Here is a 16,545-nt window from a genome sequence, read left to right on the forward strand (position 1 = left end):
TGACCACAGAAGCACATTTCAAAGCCTTTTTTCTCTTTTCATGAAGTCTATTATAAATAATGTCAAATTATGTGACAAGAATAAGTTGATTCAAAACAGACACACGTTGAAATAATCTTACTGCACTCACATATTTTTACCTTTTAGGAAACAAGATATAATAATAAGAAGTTTATTCCTTTTGCAGTAGAGCAGTGAAGCTGTTATCATGCAGCACCAGTCACTCTCACAGCTGAATATGTGCTCTGCCTCTTGTAGCTTTATCTTCTTCAAAGCCATTTCTATGCTCTTTGTGTTGACATTGAGGTCTTTCCTAGGCGTCATGTTTGACTTTTTATTTCTGTAGAAACATCCATTCTTCATGGATTTATACTTAGATATTCCTGTTTACATTATCATTCAATTAATATTGTCACTTATGTCTTTTTGTAGTTTTGATGTAGCCTCATTCTCTCTTTGTTCACCTTCGTCTGAGCAAGAAGTATCACATTCAGCTCTCTTTCCCCTCCCCTCTCTCTCTCTCTCTGTGTATGAGCGGTCTGTCTATCTCCCGGTTTCTATCCGTGGTTGCTTATTTATGTATGCATGTCCTCGGGAAATGTCACACTAGAATCCTGCAAGCGGGCTCCTGAGGATCTATGTTGACTGACTCACTCAGTGTAACTTTGTGCGCATGACTTGATTGTGTATTGTGCGGCTCTTGTATGTTTGTATGTGCATTCGTGAGTCTTACTGCACTGCATGTGCTCTTCCATCCTTTGATGCTCTTCCCTGTGGTTGGCATGCTGCCTTGCTGATGGACAGACGCTCTCGCCTGCTATGCTATTGTTACTGTAAACCCTTAAAGGGATGCATGGGTGCGTGTTTGTGTGTGTGTGTCCTTTCCATCCATCATTCTCAGTATGAATACTTAGGGGCATATCTACTAAGTATGATGCAATTTACCATACAAGACGCACATTTCTGCGTGTTTTCTATTTAGAGAGATATTTATTAAGACTGATTATGTAAATGAGCACAGCCGCATAAAACTCTCTTGTCCTAAGAACGACAAAAGCAATTACCTTTGCCGCGACGGTGAGCATCCGTGGTAAATCAGCCGTAGCGAGACATATGCATAAATTTCCATTCTCCTCCCATTTTGTAACAGCTCTCTGTTATCATCTATAAAATTCATATGCATGAACTCAAACACACACATTTTATGGTTCCATCTTTTCTCACATTTCATAAGAGCAAACCCCCATTACTAGTAAATATGGACAAACAGTTTTTGTCGTTACCCTGAGTAAATCTGACTGAAAGGCTTCATGTTCATCATCTCACTCACTCTCCACCTTCCTTGTTTTAGGGCTGGGAGGAAGAGGAAGACGATGAAGCTGAGCAGAGATCTGTCAAACCTGGTGGTGTTTACTAACTCTGTTGCCTCTCAGGAGTGTCTAAATGAAGGTGAAACATCAGCGCTCTTTCAAATATACATGCAAGATGACACAGCATCTTTTTGAAAGCACATCCTCACTCCTAACCCACGTTTCCCTCAGGCACTCCAGGTGACGTTTTGTCCTTCAGTGAGACCCGGGCTCAGTCTCTGGTCAACCACAGAGCCGAACTGTTCCTTGGTTTCAACCAGAGGCAGCTGTCACGCATTTATCCCTCAGCATATCGCATCGACTCATCCAACTTCAACCCTCAGTTCTACTGGAATGCGGGCTGTCAGTTGGGTAAGACAGCTGTCAGTCTTTTTGACCCGTATGGAATTGGTCTGTAAATGTCAATCACTTGCCCTCGCGTTAGCCATCTGCCTGTCAATATACACCAGGAAAGCAGAGATTAATGAACACGGCTCACCTGAAGACACATTTCATCTGGGACACGCACATCACACATTTCATTTGCACACTTAGCACATCACGTGGTTTGCCAGTGTCCCGGCTCAGTCATCTGTGCAGAAGCCAACTGATGTGATGGTGATTAGCACTCACTCAGCTGTGAGACACGCATAAATAAATTAAAAGAAGATGGTAAAATGAGGACTTGGTGAATTAAATGAACTACTGTTTAATTTAGTCTAATTCAGAAAGCAATAAGGGTCTGTGAGTTTTCATAAATCTCCATAGCTGCTGTATCACAACAGAGACTCACCTGAAGCAGCCCCGATTGGGTTCTGTCTTTTTCTTTCCCTAACAGAAATAGCAAGGTAGCAAAAAAAACAGGATATGGTTTCAAGAAAGTTTTAACTTCAAGACAAACCTCACAAAGGCAAAGAACAATGACAGAGTGATGTGTAACTCCCATTTGTGTCTCTCTGTCAACTGATTTGCAGCAGAGTAATGAGCAGCTTCACTGATTATTATTTATTTCTACTACTTCAATCAGAATATAAATGCTTGTGTTAATGACAAACCACTAATGAGATTCAATTCAGACTTTCAATGGCTGAATAAACGGTGCTGGTGTCTTTTTCTCTTTCAGTGGCTCTGAATTACCAGACAGACGGCAGGATGATGCAGCTGAACAGAGCCAAGTTCATGGTGAATGGATGCAGCGGTTATGTCCTCAAGCCTCCCCCAATGTGCAAAGGTACTGCCCCGCCAGCATGCATACACACAGACACACCGCACGCACAACCTGTGAGAAACTTCTTGACCTCTTATGAGCTGTACACAGAGAAATATTGATATCCTCCAAAACTTTTTGGAACTTAGAATTGCAGTACCAGCTCTAGGGGCATGTGCTTCATCTTTACCTCTGACACGAGCTTGTGTCTTTTTTATTGTCACATAGTTGTTCTCACTGTCTGGCTGCTGGATGTTGTTTTTCTGATGTTTGTATTACTTGTGTATTTTTCGTAAACCCTGACTGCAAACCAAATGTCCCCTGGGGCAAAAATAAAGATAAAGATTTGAACAGAATTTAGATTTGATCAGGTTAGGTAGTTTTGTGCTCTCCACCCAGGAACTACAACAACTCGTAACTACCCAGGAAATTGGGCTCTCGGCTAAATACTATCACAATACATTTATTGTGAGCTATCCCTGTATGAATAAACAAATCAAAGCAACAACAACTTATGATTTCACCGTTTCCAATTCTAAAGCTATTTACAAAATGTAACTGTTGAATCAATGTATCAGAAGTAGTGAGTCCACATACATGACTAATTCAGAGGACAGTCACTTAAACTCAGCAGCCGAAACAGTAAGGAATATCTAAACAAGAAAGATTTAGCTTTTGTCCTGCTCGGTCAAAGCTTTATGACAGTTGACCCAAAATCAGAGGAATTGATACCAAAAAAAGTTTGGGGAAAAAAATCTTAAGAGTGGAAAATCTACAAGGCCCACGATGAATGCAGACAGACACAAGGAATCCAGGGTTCAACGATTATAAAATATATATTAAAGGGGTTCTTCTGAGGATCATGTCCAACCTTCACTCATTTCATGAAAATCTGTTCAAAACTGCAATCCTGTTGGTAAACACACAGATGGAAAGAGAGAAACAAAAATAGGCGAAAGCAAAACCTCCTTGGCAGAGGAAATAGCAGAGCTTGCTTGCACAACATGAATTTGCAAAAATGGAATTCCTGCTCTTCCTCTATGGTATCGGCAAAATACCCAGTATGGTAGCTAACCAACACAGCAGGAAGGCCTGAGGGGCTTTTCACTTTTACTTATTCACACAGCACAGTTACAAGTAAGAGATTAATCATTAATCAAACACAGCTTGGTTAAGAACCCACAAAAATGAACCTCAATGTTGTAAAATCCACAAAATCTGCAGTTACAGAAATGAGATTGAATGTAATTTCTTCCATTCACCCTTGCATATACTGTGTGTACACACACTCAGGGGATTTTTAGGATAAACTCTGCTGTCGTTCTTCACCTCCAGGCTCCTTCAACCCATTCAGTGATGATCCACTGCCAGCTTATCCCAAGAAGCAGCTCATTCTCAAGATCATTAGTGGGCAGCAGTTACCCAAACCACCAGACTCCATGCTTGGAGACCGCGGAGAGGTACACACAGACACACACACACTGCACATGCTCTGTCTCTCTCTTGCTGCTTTAATCTTTGAAATGTAATTAAGGAATTATTGCATTTTGATGTTTTATTGAAGTTGTTTTTTTTACTAACAGATTATAGATCCATTCGTCGAGGTGGAAATCATTGGCCTGCCTATTGACTGCTGCAAGGAGCAGACACGAGTTGTGGATGACAATGGTTAAGACCTCTCTTACACATTAAACACTTACAAGCACACACATCACTCTATAATGGCTTATTATTTATGTAATGAACCCTTTTATCATACTTAATGCCATTTCTTCGAGCCAGGTTGAATTTTTAACAATACCAGAGCTACTGATGGTGCTTTGTACTTTTGCCTGGGTTGCCCTGGCAGGATCAAAAGTCAAACTAATTAATTAGAGGCATAAAGCAAGCAGAACGGAGGTGTCTGTGGTGTCAATCCCAACATGTCCCCACAGATGAAAGCATGTAGCCAGGGGAGCGGAAAAGCCACCACTGGGAAAGATTATGGAGCGTTGAGGGCTCAATAATATTACGGGATCAATGTGAAGGGCCTTGATCTATTAAATGAAATGCATCATTATGACCAACTTGATCTTTCATCTGATTTTGATGTGTGGATGGCAAAATATATACTGTATATGTCTGTCTGCCTGTGCTCCTACAGGTTTTAATCCAGTATGGGAGGAGACGCTATCCTTCACTCTCCACATGGCTGAGGTGGCTTTGGTGCGTTTCCTTGTCTGGGATCATGACCCTATTGGACGAGATTTCATTGGCCAACGGACTGTTGCCTTCAGTAGCCTCATGCCTGGTATGTGCAGCATTCATCCAGGTTCTAGCCTGTAAATTTTTGGTGTTCTGTGTGTGTGTGAATGACACAGACCTCAGAGTTACACACTAAATCTCTCTCTCTCTCTGTATCCCCCTTCATTCAAAAGGTTACAGGCATGTTTACCTGGAGGGCTTGACTCAGGCTTCCATCTTTATACATGTGTCAGTGCATGATGTCTATGGGAAGGTAAGTCCTGTGTAGTGCAGGTATTAACCCTAGTGACAGTTTTATATGCTAAAAATACAAAAAAAAACCCATAAAAATCTGTTTCTGTCAATGCAATCCATTCAAGCTATGCTCCTTCAATTCTTTGTCTTTCTAGTGGAGCCCTCTAGTCCTGAATCCCAGCTTTACCATAATGCACTTTTTAGGATCTAATAAGGTATCCTGATACCCAAGAACGTATGCTGCATGCATACATGCATGCAGGAATGCAAAAGTGCAGTGTGTGTTCTGTTGCATCTACAGTGTGTTGTTGTATGTGACAATAAACCATTGAAACATAGTTCTCTCATATTTTGCTGGCATTAATATTACATTAATCATATTGACAACATATCATATCAATTAATGCAATTGTAATTACTTTTTTAGCAGCAATATTACTAAATATTGAATAATTAAAAAAAAAGTGAGGCTGCATGTTTCATCTGCCTAATCCATAGTGCTTTCCTGCATTATTGTGTGCTGTGTTAATTTAGGAGGTAACGCTGCCATCTACTGGCAAAATGTGCAATAGCAGTCATTGCATGTGCCGTAAGATGAGCTTGAGTCCATATCATTTTTGGTTTTGTGTGCACTTTGGGAACATGTTTTGAAGATGCACATTTTCTTTGTTGCAATTCTTCTTTAACATATTTTCTTTCACTTTCCTGTTCACTTCCGTCTGTCCTTAGGGTAATCAGCTGCGAGGTATCCGGGGTTTGTTCAGCCGATCTTCCAAATCCTCTGTTGATACACACTCTGGTGCTGCCTTAAGAAAGCGCTCCATCAGTGATCACCTCCTGCGGCGCACAGCCAGTGCCCCTGCAAAGGGACGTAAGAAGACTAAGATGGCCCTGGCAGAATCAATGGCTTCCATATCAGACCAAAAGAACAGCATGGGTGCAGCAGCAGGTGGAGAGGGGGTATCAGGAAAAGACGTGCCGACAGAGAGGCGTCCACTGCCACGGCCCCCCCTTATCCACAGGCCTATCTCCATGCCCTTAGACAGGCTACTGCAAGGGCAGCTGTCTCTCTGCTCCTCAGACAAGGAGCATCATGATATGGGTGCAGACACTGTCATTGGTGAGTATTGTGCTGGTCCCAATAAAAGCCTTAAATAATCTTGTACATAGGAATGGAAATCACTTCAAACTTACATCTGTTTTTATTTGTTAAATAAGAGAGTTGGTAAGATTTGACATTCATTAGCTTATACTAATAAACTAACCATCAGTGACTTTCGGTGTTAACTAATTATGCAATGTTATCGATACAGTTTTAGCCAAAATTGCGAGTGAGACACAATGCTTGGAGTTGACGGCTTAAGCATGACTTAGAATTGGCATTATTTTACCAGTTGCTTAAAGTAGCATGCTAACTGTAGTTACTCATTTTGCCTTACTAATCTTTATATATGTTTATAAAAAAGTTAAGTAATCATATAACGATCATATAACAGACTGTGCACTGCACTCCCTAACACCTTAACTTGCCTTTTCTGTCCCATTGTCATTTTGTTGTGCTTCTTTATAGTAGAGAACTGACTAGGATATCCCTGCAGGTAATCTGAAATATGTATTGTCTGAAGGTCTCATCACTCAAAAACATACCAGTACCACGTCCACCCAATGTATTTTGTACCAAGTGGTCTAAGGAAAATATTGCTTGCTATGATCCCATTTGACCATCTCTATCCTAAACTGGTGTTCACAAACATGGACCCTTCCTTTTTCTTTTACCACAGCCTCATTTTCCGGCTTCCCCCTCACAGTTGTACTTGGTGGTCCATTTGTCTGTGCATTGCCATTGGCTTGTATTGGCTGGGCTGTTATTTGTCGTCAGTGACTTGTCCGTTGGCTGTGTGCTCTTATGTGGCAAAATGAAAGGCTATATTTGCTAATTTCTTTCTTTCATTACCTGTGCCCACAGGACCTTGTCCCTTCAACAGGCCCAGGTCTTCTTCTGTGGACGTTCTCATTGAATCATCAGCCATTGTTGAACCTACTGTCTCCTCCCTTGCCAAGACACACATCAATAGAAATGAAGAACGCAACCAATCAGAGGAGGCTTCTTATCTGGTAATTGGTGGAGGAGAAGCAAGAACTGCAGAAGATTACAATTGTGGTTGCTCCCTTGACAATGTTGGAAACAAAGCGATGAAAAGCTGCTTCAGTAAACATGTCGGGAACAGGCAGATTAGACCAGATAAACCAGAGACATTCTCAAACAGCTCAACGTTCACGGTTGCACCTTCTGTGTCCTCTTCATCATCTTCTGCCCCTTCGTCTTCTACTCCTCTCTCACCTGTCAGTATGGGTCACTGTGATCTGAAGAGTCCCAGCACTTTGCATGACAGTGCCATCTCCAGACTCATTGATGCTGTATCCTTAGACAATGAGAATGACACTTGTGGCTCTATCTCTGCTCTAATTGGACAGTTTGAGAACACTGTTGAACGTAATGATCTTACAACACTATCTAACGGTCATAAGAGTATTGATCATACCATCAATACCACTTCCCATCAGTCAAATATCAGGTCAACTACCCCTTGTAAAGCGCTGCAAATGTTTATGTCTCCTCTCAAAAACAGCACATTGTCAAATCACATAGGCATAGTGAAAGGCCCTGTCAGTCCACAAAAGGAAGTTCAAAAATCAAATTGGATTAGTCATCATATCCTTTCACCAGGCAAAATTTCCCAGACAGGACCACCTGCCCCCCCTCTCCTCTCCAGCCCAGAAACTACTGAGCTTGAGGAGGTCTACACCATTCTGGATGAGGAAGTGTTGCTGCCTGTTTCCATGTACAACCTAAAGGAGCAGACAGTCCATCTTCAGGCAGACACGATGGGGAGCACACCTTCAAACAGCTTGGGATCGTCCCCAGTAAAGGTTTACCAAGGTTTAGGGAAAAATCACACTGTGAGTGATACACAGATAAAGAGGGGTGGTAGTGAAGAAGCAGGAACAGCAGAGGAAAATGTGTATGAGGAGGTATATGATCCCACAGGGACAATACCAGAACCAGACCGGGAGATGATGAGAACTTACATGAACTCTTCTGTAGACGATGACTGTTACCAGTTTTTCCATGACACTTCTAGAAGTGCTTTTACGGAGGTGGAGATAAACGTCGATGAGGACCCACTTGACGTGATGCTAACTTCACCACGACATGGCTGCCCATGGGGCAGGCTTACGAGTCCTGCCAAACGTCATGCTATTTACCAAAAGAATGAAGCCGCTCCTTTGTACCCCCAACAAAATCAGCCTCCCTCATATTTTAATCGTCAACACCAGGACATATCACATCCATCTCATGTAGCACATTCGCAGTGTTCATCTCAGCTAAACCAACCGTCCTATCAGCCCTCCAATCATCACCAACTCCCATTGAACTCCCAGAATTCTACCATTCACAGACCCGTTGGTTCTAGAGTTCCCAATATGAGTTCATTGCGTCAGAACAGCTACCCGATTCCTCAAAGACACCCAGAGGGTTTTCACACCAGCAGAGACTTTAGCAACTCATACACTCACAGTGTTAACCAGAACCTGAAGAGGAGCCATAAGGATTACACTGGGTATAAAGAGATGAAGAAGGAGCCCACACAGTGCTTTCACAATGGTTCCTTCTCTTCTGAAAATCTCGCTGGCCAATCTGGTGTGTCTTCAAGTCTCTGCAGTGAAAGACGTCTGCATTCCCCGACTTCTGGCTTTGACACAGTTTACAGCCACATGGACTATGACAGTGTCACACCCTCCCCAGAGTCTTCATCTTTTCACTACATCCAGCCACACATCCAAAGCCAGACTCAGTCAGACACTCTAAAACAACCACAGAACCAAAAGGTTCCCCTCATTAATACTAAGCACCAATCACTGCCGGAAACCCAACCTAATTTAGTCCCTTTCCAAGATCTTCCCCAGTCTGGTCCCATAGACTCCACAGCCCCCGGCCCTTGTAAGTCCAAGTCCTTGGGGGACTTGACCTCTGAAGACATATCATGCAACTTCCAGAGTAAATACCACATTATTAGTCGCAGTTTCATCACTCCCCACATGAGGAACCAGAGGAAAATGGGAGCTATGAGGGGAGTAACCTCACAGTCACAGTCATGTGATCCACTTACAGAACAGTTGCGTAAGCTTGTAAGTCTGGAGGGGGATGACAATGAAGGAGATAGACCCCAGTCCCCCTTGCTGGATCAGGTAGCAACATACCCACCATCACAGCCACAACCACAACAACTCACAGCTCCCTCTGCTCCCGGGGACATAGATGACGCCCCTCCACTCCTCACTCGTCGTCTTTCCTCTCGGAGCCAAAGCCGCGTCCGTCACATCAACAGCCGTGCTCGCGAAAGACAACAGGAGGCTTTAAAGACTCGAGCAGGTTTGGTCATCGATAGTGCAGCCAGTATTGGAGGAGTGGTACTGAGGAATAAACCAGCTTCACAAAACCCACCTGTTAACAGACATTCTACTGGTTCTTACATAGCAGGCTACCTCGGTCAGTTGGAGGACAGAGGGCTTCCAGAAGGAGCTTGCACATCATTACACTATGGGCACGGGGACCACTATGGCAATCGATACTATACTGATGACCCTCTTCCATCTTCAGACTCCCGCCCTGCCTCAGAGCCTGAGGTCTACTTTCTGCTCAGACTTTAGCTACTCTAACTACACCCAAAATAAAGATTGAGCAGTGATAGTTGAGGATGTTTCAATGATGACAAAAAAAATAGAAAATGAGTATATAGCTTTGTTCACACTTATTCACATCACAGTTTCTTTCCCTTGTTATAGTTAGAATCTGGGATCAAGTTTAGATCAAATATGACAAAGCATCACATAAAGTATCTTCTTTGGCTGATCTGACGGCATGAATTTCCAATATGAAATGTCCACTATCCAATAGCGAATGATTCCTCTAGCCTGACAGTGTATTGTCTCTACTCTGTTCAATGTGTAAATGTGTATGAACATTTTTGGGATCTTTGACTCCCTCAAAATTACTTCTTAGACTGATTGTACAGATATGTGTTCTCTAGGTCCCTGTGATGTACTGTCCACACTGTCTGCTTTGACTATGAAGCAAAAAAAGAAGAAAATGGTTTTAAGAATAGAGGGAATGTCCGTCTTGTATCATTTAATTGTGTAGTATAATCCACCCATCACTTTTAAAAGATGGCATTCATATGATCAAAGATCAGATGTTCAGTCTTCCTCCTTGTTTTGGTATTTCCATATTTGTGTTGTGTATAAATACTGCAGTCATTGTTTTTGAGATGGGTTTTGGTTGAGAACCAATCTGTAACCTGTACATTTGGTTTTGTGCATGTTACCTGTGAACATGTCCAGCATGACTATGCACCTGTTTATACATAGATGTTACATTACCCAACAACCTTTGCACTGAGCAGTTGAATTGGATAGGATGAAGGACACAGGCTTACTTACACTGGGTGCAATACAGTACATAAACTTCCTTGCTTGGACTTGTTGCTCTCTAACTCTATGATTTGTAGAATCTGAAACATTCACTAAAAAACATTGGGATTTTAAAGACTTTTATTTTTATAACTGCTTTGATACCAACTGCAAAAATAATCTGTTGTTGGGTTTAGTTATTTAATTTTTTCGATTTAGAGAAAAAACACAGTTACACCTGTACAGGCCCAGGCTGAAGAAAATAGGGTGTTGGCAATGCTGCAGATTGTTTTCAGTGTTACACAATCTTTATTTTCTTTGCATTACTGCTCAGAAGACTGTGAGCATTTTCCTAACAATGCAATAAAATATTGAAATATTTGATTTCAGCCAATTCATTTGTCCAAAATGCCATATGGTTATTAACAGATCTCAGAACATACAGTATATATGGGGAAAAATAATAAATACAGATTGAAAATCAAACTGATCCCGAGTTGCGTGCATGTGCGTGTTTTCCTCTCTTGACTGACATCTAAAGGTTGTAGGAGGTAATAACAGCAGGTTGGCGAAAAACAAACTGCCATGATGCCATGCAGAATCCAACTTTGTGCTCGAGATTGTCCATTGCTACCGGAATTTACCAAAATCGCATATGGAGATGCGTGTGAAAACAAACTGACCACAAGAAACTAAAAAAAAAAAAAAATTGTACACAACAAAAGCGCCATGGAATATTCGTGTTAAATTCGTATTAAAGTATCACTTTTATATGAAACTCAACTCCAAACCAATATAAAATCTATCACAGACACAGACAGGCTGCTGTTTTTGAATTTGCCACCGTATAGATGATGTGATTAAATTGTGTGTGAAATCATGACTGTCACACTACAGATAAACACTACAGAACACTACAGATAAATATCATCTTATGTGTAATACTATGGACACAGCTAGAAACAAATGTGACATCCAGTGTATCTCACAGGCCGTGGCTGATTCAAATAACATTGTTCCAACAAGAACAACACACATCTCTGTCAACTACAGTACACTACAAGTAACTTACTGCAGTTAGTTACTTGTTGTTGTTGTTTCACCCTCAGCCTTGTGGTTGTGCGCATGTGTCATCATATTTACTGTCTCCCTGTGCTTATAAAACCCGTCCAACAATTCAGTTGTGCAGAGCGGGGGGGGGGAGTTATTTTATAGTTAGGGTCTTGTTTCAGTGTTCATTGTTGTGGATATATTTGAATCAAGTCAAACATGTTTCTGTTTAACATGCGTTTCCTTTCTGCAGATAGCTGATCTGTCGACAAATTTTATGGGATTTGTTGCTGACAGAAAATGCATTAACAATAGGTGTAATAGATAAAATATGAACAAATAACATTTTGAAGTAGCTGTCAATCATATGTACATCTAACCATCCGCAAAAGCTGTGTCTACAGTATGTCTGGGTTCGCCTGGCTGCTCACTCGGTGGCTCTACTCAGCCTCCTCCCTGCTCTTCCTCTGTATGGTGGGCAGAGAGATGGGGCTGCGGGTGATTCAGGCAACATTGTGTTCTCAGTGGGGTCGTCAAAGAAATGAGGGCGTCTTCCAGGATGGAGATGTTGTAATCGGAGGTCTATTTAATCTCCATTATATACCTTCAGCTATAGATCAGGACTTCACTCAGCCACCACTTTACAAACCCTGCACTGGGTAAGTCACAATTTACACTGTGGTTTAACCCTAACCCTCTTAATACAGTAGATCATTTAAATCTTAATTTCATTTACTATTCCTCTCTCCTACGGGTTCAGTTTGGAAATATTTTCATTACAATCTGTTTACGCAATGATGTTTTCCTTGGAGGAAATCAATCATAACACCAATCTGCTGCCAGGAGTGAAGCTGGGCTACCGTATTCTTGATAGCTGCGGCCGGCACCTTTTGGCCCTGCAAGCAGCACTATCATTGGTTGGAGGAGAAAGTGCAAACTGCAACTCAACTGCTGTTCATGTGCAATCGACAACAGGTACTACTGTATATTACTTGGTATGTAGCTAAATTACTGTAACACTGACATGGTTAAATTATGATGACTTCTTTTCTTATTTACGCCACATTCCCCACTATGCCTAATATTAATTCTATTGCTGTTAATAGATGGTCAGTCTGTTCCTTTGGTCATCGGTGGTGCCTCATCTACAACAAGCAAAATAATATCCAAGTTTCTGGAGCCTCTGTCTGTTCCTGTAGTGAGTTTTATTACTTCAGAAGTCAGTCATCAAATGGGATTGTTTTAATGCAGACAAAATGATACAGAAAAATGTTATCTCAATTTTTATAACTTCTGAATGTCTTTGTGAAAACACGTTAGAAAGTTCATTTTTTTCTCTTCCTCTCAGATCAGTTACTTTGCAAGCTGCCCTTGTCTGAGTGACAGGCAGAAATTTACAAATTTCTTCAGAACCATGCCCAGCGATGTGTACCAAGCCAGGGCCATGGCCCAGCTCGCCATTAGGTTCCACTGGACATGGGTCGGAGCAGTTATAGTAAATAATGACTATGGCCAATTGGGAATAAAGGTTTCTCTTTTGCTATACTGAAAATTGAAAAAACCTATACACCAATGGGTAAACTGTAAACTGATGTAAAATCTATGTATTTGTTGTTTTTGCTTCTATATTTCAGACATTTGAGGAGGAGATACAGGGCAAAGGAGTGTGTTTGGACTTTGTAGAGACTGTCAGAAGGGAAACTATTGTGAGAGACGCCAGAAGAGTTGCACTCACAATTCAAGCTTCCACTGCAAAAGTGATTATTATCTTTTGCTGGCATACAGATATAAGACGCATATTCCTGGAATTAGATAAGAGAAATGTAAGAGACTAAGATGACAATTTGTATTAAAGTAACGCTATCGAGAATGAGACAAAGAGACTGTCTTTGTACACCAATAACTGACGCCTACATTCCATACTTCAATCAATCAATTTCATCTTGCACTTGCTACAGATCACTGACAGACAGTTTGTAGCCAGTGAGGCTTGGAGCACTAGTGAGGATCTTCTACAAAATGTTGCCCTCTCTGAAGTGGCAAGCGGTGTTCTTGGTGTGGCCATTCGAAGTTCTGCCATACCCGGATTTGAAAATTATCTCAGAAGTTTACATCCATCTCATCGTCCACATGATGAGTTCTTGAGAGAATTCTGGGAAAAGCAGTTTGGATGCCGCCCTGGAGTTAGACAACCACCAGCCAAATCTGCTTTTTCTTCACCATTGGATTCTATAAACTACCCATCTGTGTCTGACTATACATCAAATATTTCCACTACACCTCCTGCCCACAGGTCCCATCAGAAAGCTTATCTACCCCCCTGTAGTGGCACAGAGTCCCTGGATGACTTGCAACATGTCCTTACTGACACCTCACAGCTAAGAGTGACATATAATGTCTACCTTGCTGTGTATGCCGCAGCACATGCCCTTCACAGCCTTCTCTCCTGCCCTGAGAGGCCCTCCAATAACAACGGCTCCACCTGCTCATCTCCACAACATGTCAGCCTGTCAGAGGTAAATGTGACCATCTGCATCCAACCAGGCCATGATGAATATGGGATTATAATATTGATGTTTGATATGAAATTGTGCATATTGTAAACCACAAATACATATATGTGCAATATTTTGAACAGTTTACTTTAATTGTAAACAGCTTTAACATTTTGGTTCTTTCAGCTTATGAGGCACCTGAACAATGTGAACTTCACCACACCACAAGGAGAAATGTTTTACTTCCAAGGGGCTGACATTCCAGCAAAGTACGATATTGTTAACTGGCAGAAGACTCCTGAGGGCTCCCTCAAACTTGTTTTGATTGGTCGAGTGGATGGGTTTGACCTCCAGCTTAACCAGTCAGCTATTCAATGGAGCACAGGCTCCACTAAGGTACTCAGAAAAGACAATTGTGTGGATTTATATCATATACATTTAGTTACTTAGCAGGCACTTTTATCCAAAGTGACTTAGATATGAGGTTTCAATAGAACACAAACAAAGATCTAGTCCAGCGAGAACAACAAGAGTAAGTGCCAAGAAGCTAAGGTCTAGTCATCATACCAGTCATATCAAAGACAAAGCAACACAAACAAAAATTTGATCAAGAAGACAAGTGTTCTGTTCATGACAATCTGGTTTGGCTCGCTACTTAGGTTCCTATCTCCGTGTGCAGTGAGAGCTGTCCCCCTGGAACCCGAAAGGCCAACAGGAAAGGGCAACCTGACTGCTGCTTTGACTGTATCGCATGTGCTGAAGGGGAGATCAGCAATGCAACTGGTAATGTAACTTTTACACAATTCAACATTGATTCAGCACTATTACACAGTAACATTGCTGCAAGGACAAGTCAATATCAATTGCATCCATTATCAATCATTCTTATATTTCTTTAGGCTCTGTCCACTGTGAGCGTTGTCCATTAGAGTTCTGGTCCAATGATAAGCGAACTGCCTGCATCCCAAGGGAACTGGACTTTCTATCTTTTAATGAGACGTTGGGCATTACTCTGACAACAGTAGCAGTGTCTGGTGCTGTGACGACAACAGCTGTGTTTGTGGTTTTCCTGCGCTATCGCCAAACTCCGATGGTAAGAAATGAGCAATACAACAAGGAACACACATTTCATTAAAAATGACCAAATGTCCAAAATGTTAAAACTCCTCTTTAACACATTGTCAGCAAAAACTGAACATGATGAGCTTCACAAAGATCAATTATATTTCAGCAGTTACATTATATTGTATAAATACCCAAAAATATTTTGGAAATTCAATGTCCTTACAATATTTGAGATACAACTGCTTTTTGGAGGAAATTTAAGCATAAATTAAGTTTTTACATTTTCACATATTTGTCCGTTCCTCTGATTCACCTCAAGGTGCGAGCCAACAATTCCGAACTGAGCTTCGTGCTTCTTGTGTCACTCAAGCTCTGCTTCCTGTGCTCACTGGTATTCATTGGGCGTCCTTCACTCTGGTCTTGTCGGTTCCAGCAGGCAGCATTTGGGATCAGCTTTGTACTTTGTGTTTCTTGCCTCTTGGTCAAGACCATAGTGGTTTTGGCTGCCTTCCGCTCAGCTCGGCCTGGTGCTGAAGCCCTGATAAGGTGGTTTGGTCCAAGCCAACAGAGAGGAAGTGTCTGCTTCCTTACATGCATACAGGTGAGAATGTTTAATTGCTAAATTGTGAGATTCATAGAATATTGTGTTGAAATCAATATGTCTCTTTCATCTAGATCACCATCTGTGCTATATGGCTGTCTTTCAGTCCCCCAGAGCCTCACCGTGATCTTGGATTCCAAGGTTCAAAGGTTACTCTGGAGTGTGCTATGACCTCTGTGGTGGGATTTGCTTTGATTCTGGGCTACATTGGTCTGCTGGCCTGCATCTGCCTCCTTCTTGCATTTCTGGGAAGGAAACTGCCGGGCAACTTCAATGAGGCTAAACTGATCACCTTCAGCATGTTGATCTTCTGTGCAGTTTGGGTGGCCTTTGTCCCTGCTTATGTTAGCTCTCCTGGAAAATACACTGTTGCAGTAGAGATTTTTTCTATCCTGGCCTCTAGCTATGGTTTGCTGCTCTGCATCTTTGCCCCAAAATGTTTCATCATCCTCTTAAGGCCTGAGAAAAACACCAAGAAACACATGATGGCGAGATGACTCTTATCGTGTGTGTGTCTGGTAGCAACACTATCCCTCCATCTCTTCATATGTAGCCATTTAGAGAACTATACTGAAATTATACAGAGGAGGTCCCAGGTGTCCATGTCACTGTCATCTTGCTTCTTTTCATGTGGATAAGGTTTTGTATAACAATGCTTCAAATTATATGGTTGAATAAAGTAAACAAATGTATTATCTCCACACATTGTTTTGTTTGTTTAATTGTTATACAATCCTTTTTTTTTACTATTTCAACAGTTTGGCTTGCTGGCCTTGGCTAATTCAAATGTACTTGTACAATCAAGAAAAACAACACAACTACTATCCC

At 41.6% G+C, this 16,545-nt stretch overlaps 2 protein-coding genes across 2 annotated transcripts in view; both read left to right on the forward strand.

Annotated features, from left to right (window-relative positions):
- Window positions 1–10,862, forward strand: part of plch1 (phospholipase C, eta 1) — a 28,165-nt gene extending 17,303 nt beyond the window's left edge. The window contains exons 14-22 of the mRNA XM_076146502.1: window positions 1,352–1,449; window positions 1,542–1,721; window positions 2,473–2,580; window positions 3,892–4,016; window positions 4,140–4,224; window positions 4,700–4,846; window positions 4,974–5,053; window positions 5,764–6,154; window positions 7,001–10,862. Of these exons, the coding sequence (XP_076002617.1) occupies window positions 1,352–1,449; window positions 1,542–1,721; window positions 2,473–2,580; window positions 3,892–4,016; window positions 4,140–4,224; window positions 4,700–4,846; window positions 4,974–5,053; window positions 5,764–6,154; window positions 7,001–9,747 (3,961 nt within the window). The 3' untranslated portion in view covers window positions 9,748–10,862. The remainder of the gene's footprint in view (window positions 1–1,351; window positions 1,450–1,541; window positions 1,722–2,472; window positions 2,581–3,891; window positions 4,017–4,139; window positions 4,225–4,699; window positions 4,847–4,973; window positions 5,054–5,763; window positions 6,155–7,000) is intronic.
- A 1,099-nt stretch (window positions 10,863–11,961) lies between these two features.
- Window positions 11,962–16,214, forward strand: LOC142995276 (extracellular calcium-sensing receptor-like). The gene is made up of 12 exons (XM_076146267.1): window positions 11,962–12,215; window positions 12,317–12,435; window positions 12,663–12,754; window positions 12,905–13,084; window positions 13,191–13,379; window positions 13,515–13,725; window positions 13,882–14,072; window positions 14,238–14,447; window positions 14,711–14,834; window positions 14,951–15,144; window positions 15,436–15,717; window positions 15,792–16,214. Exons 1-12 carry the CDS (start codon window positions 11,962–11,964, stop codon window positions 16,212–16,214), a joined length of 2,469 nt encoding a protein of 822 aa, XP_076002382.1.
- Window positions 16,215–16,545: the final 331 nt, after the last annotated feature.

The sequence above is a fragment of the Genypterus blacodes genome, unplaced genomic scaffold (assembly GCF_046128005.1).
Source record: "Genypterus blacodes isolate CSIRO-AG114 ecotype Tasmania unplaced genomic scaffold, CSIRO-AGI_Gbla_v1 ptg000032l_1, whole genome shotgun sequence".
Lineage (NCBI taxonomy): Eukaryota > Metazoa > Chordata > Actinopteri > Ophidiiformes > Ophidiidae > Genypterus > Genypterus blacodes.

Coding starts and splice junctions, on each gene's coding strand:
- LOC142995276 (XM_076146267.1), top strand. CDS start 11,962: ATGTCTGGGTTCGCCTGGCTGCTCACTCGGTGGCTCTACTCAGCCTCC. Junction 13,726..13,881: donor ATTCTGGGAAAAGCAGTTTG/GATGCCGCCCTG, acceptor TACCCCCCTGTA/GTGGCACAGAGTCCCTGGAT. Junction 15,718..15,791: donor GCTTCCTTACATGCATACAG/GTGAGAATGTTT, acceptor TCTTTCATCTAG/ATCACCATCTGTGCTATATG.